Source organism: Tamandua tetradactyla, chromosome 3 (assembly GCF_023851605.1).
Source record: "Tamandua tetradactyla isolate mTamTet1 chromosome 3, mTamTet1.pri, whole genome shotgun sequence".
NCBI classification, from domain to species: Eukaryota; Metazoa; Chordata; class Mammalia; order Pilosa; family Myrmecophagidae; genus Tamandua; species Tamandua tetradactyla.
The window spans coordinates 28,857,320-28,872,179 of NC_135329.1; the positions used below are offsets into that span (position 1 = coordinate 28,857,320).

General features: G+C 38.0%; 1 protein-coding gene across 3 annotated transcripts in view; it reads right to left on the reverse strand.

Moving 5' to 3' along the window:
* The window catches only part of PBK (PDZ binding kinase), a 78,092-nt gene that overhangs the window by 21,224 nt on the left and 42,008 nt on the right, over positions 1-14,860 (reverse strand). For all 3 annotated transcript variants that reach the window (XM_077152870.1, XM_077152872.1, XM_077152869.1), the window contains exons 4-6: positions 8,905-9,047; positions 8,146-8,315; positions 6,381-6,510 (exon numbers count right to left, since the gene is read on the reverse strand). In XM_077152870.1, the coding sequence (XP_077008985.1) occupies positions 6,381-6,510; positions 8,146-8,315; positions 8,905-9,047 (443 nt within the window). The remainder of the gene's footprint in view (positions 1-6,380; positions 6,511-8,145; positions 8,316-8,904; positions 9,048-14,860) is intronic.

Consider the following 14,860-nt stretch of genomic DNA (forward strand, 5'->3'; position numbering starts at 1 on the left):
AAAGAATTATACAACATGACCAAGTAGGATTCATCCCAGGTATGCAAGGATGGTTCAACATAAGAAAATCAATTAATGTAATACACCATATCAACAAATCAAGCAGAAAAACCACATGATCATCTCAACTGATGCAGAGAAGGCATTTGACAAGATTCAACATCCTTTCCTGTTGAAAACACTTCAAACCATAGGAATACAAGGGAAGTTCCTTAAAATGATAGAGGGAATATATGAAAAACCCACAGTTAATATCATCCTCAATGGGGAAAAATTGAAAACTTTTCCCTAAGATCAGGAACAAGACAAGGATGCCCATATGACCACTGTTATTCAACATCGTGTTGGAGGTTCTAGCCAGAGCAATTAGACAAGAAAAAGAAATACAAGGCATCAAAATTGGAAAGGAAGAAGTAAAACTATCACTTCTTTTTTTTTTTTTTTTTTTTTGCAGATGATATGATACTATACGTCGAAAACCCGGAAAAATCCACAACAAAACTACTAGAGCTAATAAATGAGTACAGCAAAGTAGCAGGTTACAAGATCAACATTCAAAAATCTGTAGCATTTCTATACACTAGTAATAAACAAACTGAGGGGGAAATCAAGAAATGAATCCCATTTACAATTGCAACTAAAAGAATAATATACCTAGGAATAAATTTAACTAAAGAGACAAAAAACTGTTAAAAGAAATCACAGAAGACCTAAATAGATGGAAGGGCATACCGTGTTCATGGTTTGGAAGACTAAATATAGTTAAGATGTCAATCCTACCTAAATTGATTTACAGATTCAATGCAATACCAATCAAAATCCCAACAACTTATTTTTCAGAAATAGAAAAACCAATAAGCAAATTTATCTGGAAGGGCAGGGTGCCCCGAATAGATAAAAACATCTTGAGGAAAAAAAACGAAGCTGGAGGTCTCGCGCTGCCTGACTTTAAGGTATATTATGAAGCCACAGTGGTCAAAACAGCATGGTAATGGCATAAAGATAGATATATCGACCAATGGAATTGAATAGAGTGCTTAGATATAGACCCTCTCATCTATGGACATTTGATCTTCGATAAGGCAGTCAAGCCAACTCACCTGGGACAGAACAGTCTCTTCAATAAATGGTGCCTAGAGAACTGGATATCCATATGCAAAAGAATGAAAGAAGACCTGTATCTCACACCCTATACAAAAGTTAACTCAAAATGGATCAAAGATCTAAACATTAGGTCTAAGACCATAAAACAGTTAGAGGAAAATGTAGGGAGATATCTTATGAAACTTACAATTGGAGGCGGTTTTATGGACCTTAAACCTAAAGCAAGAGCACTGAAGAAAGAAAGAAATAAATGGGGGCTCCTCAAAATTAAACACTTTTGTGCATCAAAGAACTTCATCAAGAAAGTAGAAAGACAGCCTACACAATGGGAGACAATATTTGCAAATGACATATCAGATAAAGGTCTAGTATCCAGAATTTATAAAGAGATTATCCAACTCAACAACAAAAAGACAGCCAACCCAATTACAAAATGGAAAAAAGACTTGAACAGACACCTATCAGAAGAGGAAATGCAAATGGCCAAAAGGCACATGAAGAGATGCTCAATGTCCCTGGCCATTAGAGAAATGCAAATCAAAACCACAATGAGATATCATCTCACAGCCACCAGAATGGCCATTATCAACAAAACAGAAAATGACAAGTGCTGGAGAGGATGCGGAGAAAGAGGCACACTTATCCACTGTTGGTGGGAATGTCAAAGGGTGCAACCACTGTGGAAGGTAGTTTGGCCGTTCCTCAAAAAGCTGAATATAGAATTGCCATACAACCCAGCAATACCATTGCTAGGTATCTACTCAAAGGACTTAAGGGCAAAGACACAAATGGACATTTGCACACCAATGTTTATAGCAGCGTTATTTACAATTGCAAAGAGATGGAAACAGCCAAAATGTCCATCAACAGACGAGTGGCTAAACAAACTGTGGTATATATATACGATGGAATATTATGCAGCCTTAAGACAGAATAAACTTATGAAACATTTAATAACATGGATGGACCTAGAGAACATTATGCTGTGTGAGTCTAGCCAAAAACTAAAGGACAAATATTGTATGGTCCCACTGATGTGAACGGACATTCGAGAATAAACTTGGAATATGTCATTGGTAACAGAGTCCAGCAGGAGTTAGAAACAGGGTAAGACAATGGGTAATTCGAGCTGAAGGGATACAGACTGTGCAACAGGACTAGATTCAAAAACTCAAAAAATGGACAGCACAATAATACCTAATTGTAAAGTAATCATGTTAAAACACTGAATGAAGCTGCAACTGAGCTATAAGGTTTTTTTTTGTCTGTCTTTCTTTTTTCTTTTTTTTCTTTTTTTACTACTATTATTATTTTTATTTTTTTCTCTATATTAACATTCTATATCTTTTTCTGTTGTTTTGCTATTTCTTTTCCTAAATCGATGCAAATGTACTAAGAAATGATGATCAGGCATCTGTGTGATGATGTTAAGAATTACTGATTGCATATGTAGAATGGAATGATTTCTAAATGTTGGGTTAATTTCTTTTTTTTTCTTTAATTAATAAAAAATGATATTAGTTTAATAAAATGAATTAGGTAGCATTCCTTTCTCCTCAGTTTTTTGGGAAAGTTTGATCAGGATTGGTGTTAGTTCTTTTTGGAATATTTGATATAATTCCCCTGGAAAGCTATCTGACCCTGGGCTTTACTTTGTAGGAAGATTCTTCATGATTGAATGAATCTCTTTACTTGTGATTGGATTGTTGAGATCTTCTATTTCTTCTAAGTCAATGTAGCTTGTTTGTGTGTTTCCAGGAATTTATGCATTCCATGTAAGCTGTCAAATTTGTTGGCATATATAATACCGTCTTTTCATTTGTTTTATTTTGTCAGGGTCTGTGATTATACAACCTTCTCATTTCTGATTTTGTTTATTTGCATCTTCTCTCTTTTTTTCTTTGGCATTCTTAAAAGTGGCCTATTAATTTTATTGATTTTCTCAAAGAACCAACTTTTGGTTTTATTGATCTTTCTATTGTTCTTTTTTCCCATTCATTTAACTCTGCTTTAATCTTTATTTCTCTTCTTCTGTTTACTTTGGGTTAGTTTACCGTTCTTTCTCAAATTCCTCCAGGTGAGCAGTTAAGGTCTCGATTTTTGCTCTTCCTTGTTTTTTAATATAGGCATTCAGGGTAATAAATTTCTCTCTCAGTACAGCCTTTGCCACATCCCATGTGTTTTGATAAGTTGTATTTTCATTTCCATTCATCTCTGGATAGCTACTGATTTCTCTAGCAATTTCTTCTTTGACCTACTGGTTCTTTAAGAGTGTGTTATTTGGTCTCCATATATTTGTGAATGTTCTCATTCTTTGGTGGTTATTCAGACCCAGCCTCATTCCACTGTGATCAGAGAAAGTGCTTTGAATAATTTCAATGTTTTTAAATGCATGAAGACCTGTTTTGGGCCCCAGGATATGTTCTACCCTGGAGACTGTTCCATGAGCATTAGAGAAGAATATATATCCTTGTGTTTTGGAGTGCAAAGACCTACGGTACATATGTCTGTTAGGTCTAATTCAATTATCAAGTTGTTTAACTTCTCTATCTTCTGTCTGGTTGTTCTATCTATAGAGGAGAATGGCACATTGAAGTCTCCTACTATTATTGTTGAAATAACTATAGCTCCCTTCAGTTTTGCCAACATCTGTCTCATGTACTTTGGAGCTCCTTGATTGGGAGCATAAACATTTATGATTATCATATCTTTTTGGTGAATTGTCCCTTTAGTTAATATATAGTGTCCTTCCTTGTCTCTTATGATGTCTTTACATTTTAAGTCTATTTTGTCTAATATTAGTATAGCTACTGCTTTCTTTTGGTTACAGTTTGAGTGGGAAATCTTTTTCATCCTTTCACTTTCAATCTATTTGTATCCTTTTGTCTAAGATGAGTCTCTTGTAAGCAGCATTACGCTGAATTATATTTCTTAATCCATTCTTCCAATATGTATCTTTTAATTGGTAAGTTTAGTCCATTAACATTCAAAGTTATTACTGAAAAGGTGTTTCTTGAATCCACCATCTTATCTTTTTTATTTTTCAGATCTATATATTCTTTTCCCTCTTTCTCTTTTTGTCCTTTAAGTTACCCTTACAGGTATTCTTCAATTCTGTGCCCTCCTCCAGACCTTGCTCTCCCGTCTTTTTTAAATGGCAGAACTACCTTTGGTATTTCTTGTAGGGCTGGTCTCTTACTAACAAATTCTTTCAGGAATTTGTTAGTCTGTGAAAATTTTAATCTCTCCCTCAGTTTTGAGGGACAATTTGGCTCTGTACAGAATTCTTGGCTAGTAGTCTTTCTCTTTCAGGATCTTAAATATACCACTGCCTTCTTGACCCCTAGTGTCTGTTGAGTAGTCTGAATTCAGTCTTATGTGATTTCCCTTGTAAGTAGTAGATCATTTTTCTCTTCCCACTTTCAGAATTTTCTGTTTCTCCTCAATAATTGACAGACTGATTAGTATGTGCTTTGAGGAAGGCTTATTTGGATTTATTCTATTTGGCGTTCATTGGGTTTCTTTGACTTGTATACTTATGTCCTTTGTAAGCATTGGGAAATATACCCCAATTATATCCTCAACTACTCTTCTTAGCTCTTTACTCCTCTCTTCTCCTTCTGGGACACCAATGATTCTTATATTTGTGTGATTTGTTTTGTCTATCACTTTCCTAAGATCTAATTCAAATTTTCAGTCTTTTTTGCCATTTGCTGTTTTGATTGTTCAAAATCAGTTATCCTGGGCTCCAGATCGCTTATTCTTTCTTCTGTCTCTTCAAATATGCTGTTGTGTGCCTCTAGTGTGTTTTTTATTTGGTCAAATAAAATCTCTGTACTTTAATCTCTGTACTATCTGCTATTCTACTATTTATTCTTTCAAATTCCTCTTTATGTCTTCTTGATCTTCTTTATATCATTTGCCATCCCACTTATTTTATTATGTAGAGTTATATGAACATCTTCAATTAGTTGTTCCAACATCTATGTCTCCTCTGGTGTTTTAATGTGGTTGTTAGGTAGGGCTATATCTGTCTGTATTCTGATACGCTTAGTGATCTTCTGTTGTTTTCACTGCATGTAAATATCTTGAATTGATTTACTTTGGGAGCTGATTTCTTTCAGTAGTCTAAGGGCTTGTGTTTGCAGGGAGGATGTGTAGCAGGGTACAGGGTACAAGGCAGGGCACAACAGTAGAGCGATGTGTTGCAGAGCATTCTGGGGATGTTACATTGTTGCTTGTGAACATGGGTGCCCAGTGGTCAGGGAGATCGTAGCTGTGCATATTCACAGGTCTGGTGGGCCTAACCCTGGTGTGCACTGGTCTAGGACACAGAGCCCTTTGTGCGCATTCACAGAGCTATGACAGCAGTACACTGTTATGCCTTTGTAGGCTGGGGGCAGATGTCACCCAGCTGCACAAGCCAGAGCTTTCTCAGAACTGGGGAGCATGACTGAAGGCCGTGAGCATACACGGGTCTAGGAGTGCAATAAACTGATGTTTCCAGACCTAAAGGATGTGACTAGAGGACACGTGCATGTGTGGGTCTACAAGTGTTGTAAACTCATATGCAGAGCTCAGAGGGGGCAGGGTGAGGCTGTGTGATATTATGGGTGGGGGGGGGGCAACTGTAGCTTGGGTATTATGGTGAGTGTCTACAGCCTTCATGCACTGGTGACAGCCTGCAGGGGGCAGGGATGGGGAGGTAGTGCTCAGGAGGGGTACAGGAAAGGTGGGTTGCACTGGACTTGGGTGGGGGTGTGCGGCAGGTACACATGCTGGGGGTTGGTGGGGCAGGAGTGCTTGGAGTGCAGGGACTGGGGGCAGGTGATGGGGTTCGGGTGTCTGGGGTGTGCAGTGAGTTGCAGGTCACAGGGCTGCACTGGTGAGGGTAGTGCATTCAAGAACTGCAGCATGGCTTACTTCCTAATCCCTGTCTCCCCATCCGTGCACTCCTGTGGGTTCCATGCTTCAGCCTTAGGTTCCAGCTTTCTGCTTCTCAGTTCCTCAGCTTTTTCAACCAAGGCTGCACTATGCAGTACAGAAGGCTCTCCCACATCAGTTGCACTCTTGAATCGCCATCTCGGTCTCCCTCTGATCCCTTCTCTAACTTTTCCTTGGAACAGTGCTGAACTCAATCTACCCTATTCAGCCATCTTCCCGGAACTCATCACATGTATACTTTTTAAAAGTAGTTTTCATGTTCTGAACCATGTGAATTTAATATCTATTAAAAATTGTAACAATACAAGATTAAAAATTAGAATATTACTCACCAGTCATATTTTCATCCAATGGTAGAGAGACTCCTACATCACAGATTTTAATTGTTTCAAAATCACCTTTAATTACAACATTTGAGGACTTTATATCTCCATGAAGCAGTTTCTTTTCTTGGTGCAGATACTAAAATAGTGGAAAATTTAACATATATGAGCAAAAATATAAGCTAATAAAAGAATATGATGACCTTAAAACAAAAATAACAACTCAAACTCCCTTCTTAAACTACAGGCTTAAATTTGCCCATCAATCCAAATTATTTGAAATCAGAGCAAAGAATCTGCCATGTTATATTAGCCTGAGATATGATCAGAAATATAAGATTCTTTAAAAAAAGATCTCTATTTATAGATAAGTTAACCTTTATTTTGGAACCCGTATACATACTATTTTTTTTTTTTGGTATGCTATATGGTAGGGGTCACATTTCATTCTTTTTCCATGTGAGTATCTCCTAATTGCGGCACCATATGTTTAATTTTTTTGTTTGTTGGGAAGTGTATGGGCCGGGATATACATACTTTTTAAATGAAAATATATCCTATTTCAAAATACTGCAATTTTACTAAAGGATAGTAATTTATAGAAATAATTTTGGAATCTTTAAAATGAAGTATTCTTTCCTCAAATTGGTGAGAGAATACAAAACAACTGATGGTTTAGGGCTACACAAATTCACAAGAGCAGAAGAGGAAGCAGAAATGTGATGTAAGATTATTTTGTCCTGTACATTAAACTCTTCTTGGAATTAACAAGTAATGGTATTCACCCACAACCAAATATGCCCTACAAAATTGTTCATTGTTCATGCATCAGTATTTAAACATCCACTTTGTGAGCTAAGCTTAGAAATGACACAGAGACAATTCTTTTTTTTTTTTTTACAAGCGCAGGCACCAGGAATTGAACCCGGGTCTCCAGCATAGCAGGTGAGAACTCTGCCACTGAGCCACCATGGCCCGCCCGCCAAGACAATTCTTATTTATCTATCTGCTCCTTATAGACAAACATTTAAAGTATTTAATTTAAATGTTGATCATAAATTAAATATGCCCAAATAAATTTACAATGTATTTTATTAACTACATGACAGATATATTTAAAAATAACTGTTTCTTAAATGATAATTCAAATTATTTATTTATCCTAATTAAAAATCATGGCTTCTCTATAAAAGTATTCAAATATATTTTGAAGCACAACATTTTTCTAATCTTACACACAATAAATCAAATTTATTTGAAGTCTTAACGTACAACATTGATATCAGTCATCATTATCTGATCCACTTTTCAGTCACCCAACCATTTTCTGGAGCTATCATTACTTATCCGTAACTTATTTAGGATAAGACTCTTTAAATTTTATATATTGTTTGTATCCAAAGGCACAATAACTTATTTGCATAACACTGAGCTCTTTTTTTCATTTGTTTTATAGAGGTACATTCATGAAGTTCAAAACTTAACATTCCACAAAGTAATCTTTAAAAGACTGGTTAACAGCAACATGATGTTAGGACTAAATTCAAGCTTATTTTAGGTCACCAAACAATACTTTGGTAATCAAGAGACTACAGATTTAAATACAAGGTGACTCCCTCTTTAAGAAGAAGGAAAAAAAATACACTTTATAATTAGGTAAATAATATATTTAATTTCTTCATGTCCCACAAGAGAAACTTAAAATATAACAGCATTAAAAAAATATATATGTATGTATGTATGTATATATATATATATATCATGCCATAGTTACCTTCAATCCTCTTGCCATGTTCAGCGCAACTTTTAAAATTATGGCTGCTGGAAAAGGAACCTGGCTGTCTGTATTTCGTTCTTCTATTAAATCATTTAGAGACTTCTCACCTCCATATTCCATAGCAAGACACAGACTACCATCAGTGGCTTCAGTAAAAGCACGATAACCTTAAAGAAAATATGACTTTTTTTGTTAGAAAAGGAAGAACGCCACTTAAGATTTTTACAGCACTGTGACTGAAAATATGTACCTGTACTAACAAGTGACAAATGTTTAATAAACAGCTATTATTTATAAAACTAAATAAACTTATCTAATTTAAAATGCCTTCAGTGTTTGCTAATACACAAATTAAAACATTTTTAAATGCTTTACATGCCTCCCTAAATACAATCGCTTCACAAGCCCTATGGCACCAAAGAAAGGAAAGCCAGAAAATTATCTAAATGGATCTAAATTACCTGAATGAAGATCATTTTATATTCTAAATTCTCCATGGACCAGGAGTCATAAAGAGAGTATCTATTCCCATCAAGTTCAAACATACACTTATGTATCTAAAATACTACATATTATTTTTTAATATAAAATTTTCACATTAACATGATCCATGCCAATCTCCACCCTCAACCTTTCATTTTTATTAGTGAAGCCAGTTAAGGGATTACATAAACTTAAATAAAAATACATAAATAATTTCTGGGTAAACATAAAAATATTATATCAGATGCTACTACTAAATAGATTTAAACTTACCTACAATATTTGGATGATGAAGGCTTTTCAAAATTTTAGCTTCATCAGTTAGTCTCTTTTCATACATACTCTGACACAGATTACTACATCTAGAATTGATCTTTTTCACAGCCCAAGGAGAATGAGACAAACCTCTTGGTGATCTAAAAAAAATTTAATCAAAATTTGATAGAAAAGAATAAAAACCATAATACATTTTCAAATGACTAACAGGAAATTCCACATTTAAAAAAGGATATGATACTCTTTCTCCGCCGGCCCGCCCGCCCTCCTTCTCCCCTCTCTTTCTCCGCCGGCCCGCCGTGCGGCGCCCACGCCCCGCAGCAGCTGACCCGCCCGCCCTCCTTCTCCCCTCTCTTTCTCCGCCGGCCCGCCGCGCGGCGCCCACACCCCGCAGCAGCCGACCTGCCTGCCCTCCTTCTCCCCTCTTGCCCCTCCTGCTCCGGCGGCTCTCCAAACACCACGGTGCCCTCTTCCCCCGCCTTCACCAGCTCCTCCGCCACCAGCCTCGACAGCCTTGCCGCCCTCACCTTTCCTCCTCCAGAACAGCTACTGGGGGAGTGGAGACAATACAGAGCAGCTCCCAGAGCCACGACGGAGATCAAAGGGACAGCGTACCCCACCCTGGAACGGCTGACTTTCTGGGAGAACCAGCTCCGGTGAGAACACCGAGGGACGCGGGCTTTCCTGGGCGGGACGGCAAGCGGTCGGAGTCCCTCCCTTCCTCCTTCCCAGGCCAGCTGGCAGAATTGGGCAGGCGGTCCCCTCAGGCCGCGGCGGCTGGCGTCCCCACCACGCGGGGTCCCCCGGACCAACTGAAAGAGTTGGGTCAGAAATTCCCAGACTGCGGAGAACGGTGACCAGGGGGTCCCTTCCAAACATGTGACTCCCCGGTCCGCCTGGGAACAGTGCACTCTCACGGGCTGCGACAGCTGGCGCCCTTCCGCCACGCTTGGCGCCCCGGGCCGACTAGGAAATTTGGTCAGGCGCTCTCACGTGCTGCGGCGGCCGGCGACCCTCCCCGCGTTCAGACCCCCGGGCCGGTTGGCACTCTTCCAAGACGCTTCGGCTGCCAAACCTCCCCTACGGCGAGAGTTTTCCAGAGTTAAGGGACCCACAGCAACTTTTGCTGGTGGATCCCGTAGACAAACGTGTGCCACGAGCGCCACCGACTGGGCAGGATAAGAAAAACAGAACCCAGAGATTTCACAGAAAAATCTTACAATCTGTGGGGTCCAACACTCAGGGAAATCTGACTAAATGCCCAGATGCCAGCAGAAGATAACGGATCACGCTCAGAAAATTGAAAATATGGCCCAGTCAAAGGAACAAACCAATAGCTCAAATGAGATACAGGAGCTGAAACAACTAATGCTGAATATACGAACAGAAATGGAAAACCTCTTCAAAAACGAAATCGATAAATTGAGGGAGGACATGAAGAAGACATGGGCTGAACATAAAGAAGAAATAGAAAAACTGAAAAAACAAATCACAGAGCTTATGGAAGTGAAGGATAAAGTAGAAAAGATGGAAAAAACAATGGATACCTACAATGGTAGATTTAAAGAGACAGAAGATAGAATTAGTGATTTGGAGGATGGAACTTCTGAATTCCAAAAGAAACAGAAAATATCGGGAAAAGAATGGAAAAATTTGAACAGGGTATCAGGGAACTCAAGGACAATATGAACCGCACAAATATACGTGTTGAAGGTGTCCCAGAAGGAGAAGAGAAGGGAAAAGGAGGAGAAAAACTAATGGAAGAAATTATCACTGAAAATTTCCCAACTCTTATGAAAGACCTAAAATTACAGATCCAAGAAGCGCAGCGCACCCCAAAGAGATTAGACCCAAATAGGCGTTCCCCAAGACACTTATTAGTTAGAATGTCAGAGGTCAAAGAGAAAGAGAGGATCTTGAAAGCAGCGAGAGCGAAGCAATCCATCACATACAAGGGAAACCCAATAAGACTATGTGTAGATTTCTCAGCAGAAACCATGGAAGCTAGAAGACAGTGGGATGATATATTTAAGTTACTAAAAGAGAAAAACTGCCAACCAAGACTCCTATATCCAGCAAAATTGTCCTTCAAAAATGAGGGAGAAATTAAAACATTCTCAGACAAAAAGTCACTGAGAGAATTTGTGACCAAGAGACCAGCTCTGCAAGAAATACTAAAGGGAGCACTAGAGTCAGATACAAAAAGACAGAAGAGAGAGATATGGAGAAGAGTATAGAAAGAAGGAAAGTTAGATATGATATATATAATACAAAAGACAAAATGGTAGAGGAAAATATTATCCAAACAGTAATAACTCTAAATGTTAATGGACTGAATTCCCCAATCAAAAGACATAGACTGGTAGAATGGATTAAAAAACAGGATCCTTCTATATGCTGTCTACAGGAAACGCATCTTAGACCCAAAGATAAATATAGGTTGAAAGTGAGAGGTTGGGAAAAGATATTTCATGCAAATAACAACCAGAAAAGCGCAGGAGTGGCTATACTAATATCCAACAAATTAGACTTCGAATGTAAAACAGTTAAAAGAGACAAAGAAGGACACTATATACTAATAAAAAAGGATATGATAGAAACATGCTATTTAAAAAAAAATCTGAAAAGTAAAGGCAGGACAGCAGGGTAAGATGGTGGCGTAATGAGGTATGTAATTTATTTCATCTTCCCACCTAGTAAATAGCCAAGAACTATATGGAACATGTGCTAGGAGATCATCAGTGTCTGGACCAGTGTCTGGACACAGTGTATACCAGCCTGGACCAGGTGGAACAGCTGAGGTACCACAGAGAACTATCTCACAAACCAGGGAGGTCAACACTCCTCCCCTGCGGACATGGCAGTCTGCCCCCAAGGGGGAAGGAAACAGACATTACGAGTAGCAAGGGCTTAGCTCAATTGTGGAATTAATTTACAAATTCTTACTACTAAAAGCAGGCCCATAGCACAGTTAAACCTGGAATAAGCACTACAGTAACCAGGTGTTAGGGGTGGGGCCGACAGATTAAAAAAAAACAACACAAAAACCCAGAGGCTTTTTGAAGTTGGACACCACAAAATACTGGAAAAGTGCTGGACCCCCAAAAAGGGAGCACACAGAGCCTGGGGATACCAGAGTCAAATACCAACTTAAGCTCTTGACTGGCAGACACAGGGAGCAGGGGTCCAGCTCTGAAAAGGCTTTTTTTTTTCTTTTTTCTTTACCTCTTAACATAACAGCTCATTAGAAAGAACTGCAAGGACTCTGAGGCTCCAGCACTGCCCCAGGCCAAAGTGGAAAAAAGGAATGTCTAAGAGCAAAGTAAATTATGGCTGCTGAAAAGGTGAAAGGAAGTCATTACTTAAAGGACATATCTTCCCCCAAGAAAAGGGGGGATGGGTACAGCTCAAGTGGAGGCCTTCTTCAGGGAATTCAGGAGTCCCCCCCACCTCCCCAACCCCCACCCACTAGAAAATAAAAGCAGTCAAAGCCTGCTTACTACTGCAGCCTCTGTCTCAAACATGCTTCAGGCAGGGTGCTGAAAACTACAGGCAGACAAGCACAACACACTGGGCAGGATAGGAAAAGCACAGAGTCCTGAGGCTTCACAGGAAATTTTGACCAACTGCTGGGTCTCAACCTTAGGGAAAACAGATATTGGTTACTTTCTCCTCCCAAGAAGTGGGCCTGTCTAGTCTGGGAAAATCTGACTGGGGTCAGTGATAATCTCCTGAAAAAAAAAAACTCCATATAGTATAGGCAGAGCAAGAAACAGAAAAACAAGAACTGAAAAATTCTGATAAGTTAAAAAGAACCTATGCTAGAGGGATAGAATAAGTTGAATTGAATTTCAAAGAACAGATAGAGAACAAAGACATCCAGCAAGAAAACCCTAGGTAAAAGAGTGAAAATAACCTTCAGAATAAACTAATTAAGGAAACCAAATGCCTAGACACCAGCAGAAAATAAGGAGTCACACTAGGAAAATCAAAGATAAGGCCCAGTAAAAGGAACAAACACTTCAAACAAGATGTAGGAGTTAAAACAACTAATTCAGGATGATCGAACACAAACACAAAATTTCATCAAAAATCAAATTGACAAGCTGAGGGAGGACATAAAAAATAATTCAAACGTTTGAAAAAACAAATCACAGAACTTATGGGAACGAAAGGTACAGTAACGGTAAAACGAAAAAGAAAAAGAAATGACACACAAAATCCCAAAGGAAAAATGGTAGAAGAAAGTACTGCCTTTATAGTAATAATTTAAATCTTAATGGATTAAACTACCCAAAAGTCACTGACTGGCAGAATGATTTAAAAAACAGGACCCACCTATATGCGGTAGAGAGAAGACTCATTTTAGACCTAAGGGCAAAAACAGACTGAAACTGAAGAGCTGGAAAAAGATATTTCATGTAAACAACAACCAGGAAAGAGCTATACTAATATCCAACAAATTAGACTTCAAGTGTAAAACAAGTAAAAGAGACAAAGGTCAATATGTATTAATAAAAAGAATCATTCAACAAGAATACATGATCACAAATATTTATGCACTGAGCGAGAGTGCCCCAAAATACCTGAGGCAAACACTGACAACACTGAAGGGAGAAGTACACACCTTTACCAAAATAGTGGGAGACTTCAATTCCCCATTCTTATCAACAGATATAACATCTAGACAAGGGATCAATAAGGAAACAGAGATTTTTGAATAATATGATAAATGAAATAGACTTACATTTACAGAAAATTACACCTCAGTACAGCAGGATACACATTTTTCTCAAGTGCTTATGCATCGTTCTCAAAGACAGACCACATGCTGGGATACAAAGCAAGTCTCAAATTTAAAAAGACAAATCATACAAAACACTTTTTTGGGTCATAATGCAATGAAGTTGGAAATCAACAAAAGACAGAGGGCCAGAAAATTCACAAATATATGGGAGCTAAACGACACACTCTAAACAACCAGTGTGTCAAGGAAGAAATTACAAGATAAATCAGTAAATATCTCAAGGCAAATGAAAATGAAAACAACATTTCAAAACTTATGGGATGTAGCAAAGGCAGTGCTGAGAGAGAAATTTATTGCCCTAAATGCCTATATTAAAAAAGAAGGAAGAACAAAAAACAAGGAATTAACTGTTAACTGGAAGAACTAGAGAAAAAACAGCAAACTAACCCCAAAGCAAATAAAAGGAAAGAAATAACAAAGATTAGAGCAGAAATAAATGAAATTGAGAATATGAAAACTATTGGGAAAATCAACAAAATCAGAAATTGAGAAAATCAACAAAATAGAGGGACCCTTAGCTAAGGTGACAAAACAAAGAGAGAAGATGCCAATAAATAAAACTGTAACTGGAAGAGGAGACATAACAACTGACAATGCAGAAATAAAGGAGGTAATGAGAGGATACTATGAGCAACAATATACTAATAAACTAGACAACGTAGATGCAACAGACAACTTCCTAGAAAGGCATGAACAACCAATACTGACTCAAAAAGCAATAGAGAAGTAAAGAGACTGAATCAGTCATCAAGAAGCTTCCAGAAAAGAAAAGTTCTGGACCAGAGGGCTTCACATGTGAATTGTACCACACATTCAAGAAAGAATTAGTTCTAATCCTGTTCAAATTCTTCAAAAAAAAAAAATTGAAGAGCAGGAAAGCTACCTAATTCATTCTATGATGCCAACCTAATACCAAACCCAACCAAAGGTACTACAAGAAAAGAAAATTACATACCAATCTCTCTAATGAATATAGATGCAAAAATTTATGACTGTCAATCGAATCCAGCAGCACATGAAAAGAATTATACATCATGACCAAGTGGGACTAATGCCAGGTACACAAGCCTGGTCCAATATAAGAAAATCAATTAATATAATACCCTATATCAACAAACCAAAGCAAAAAAGCCACATGATCACTTC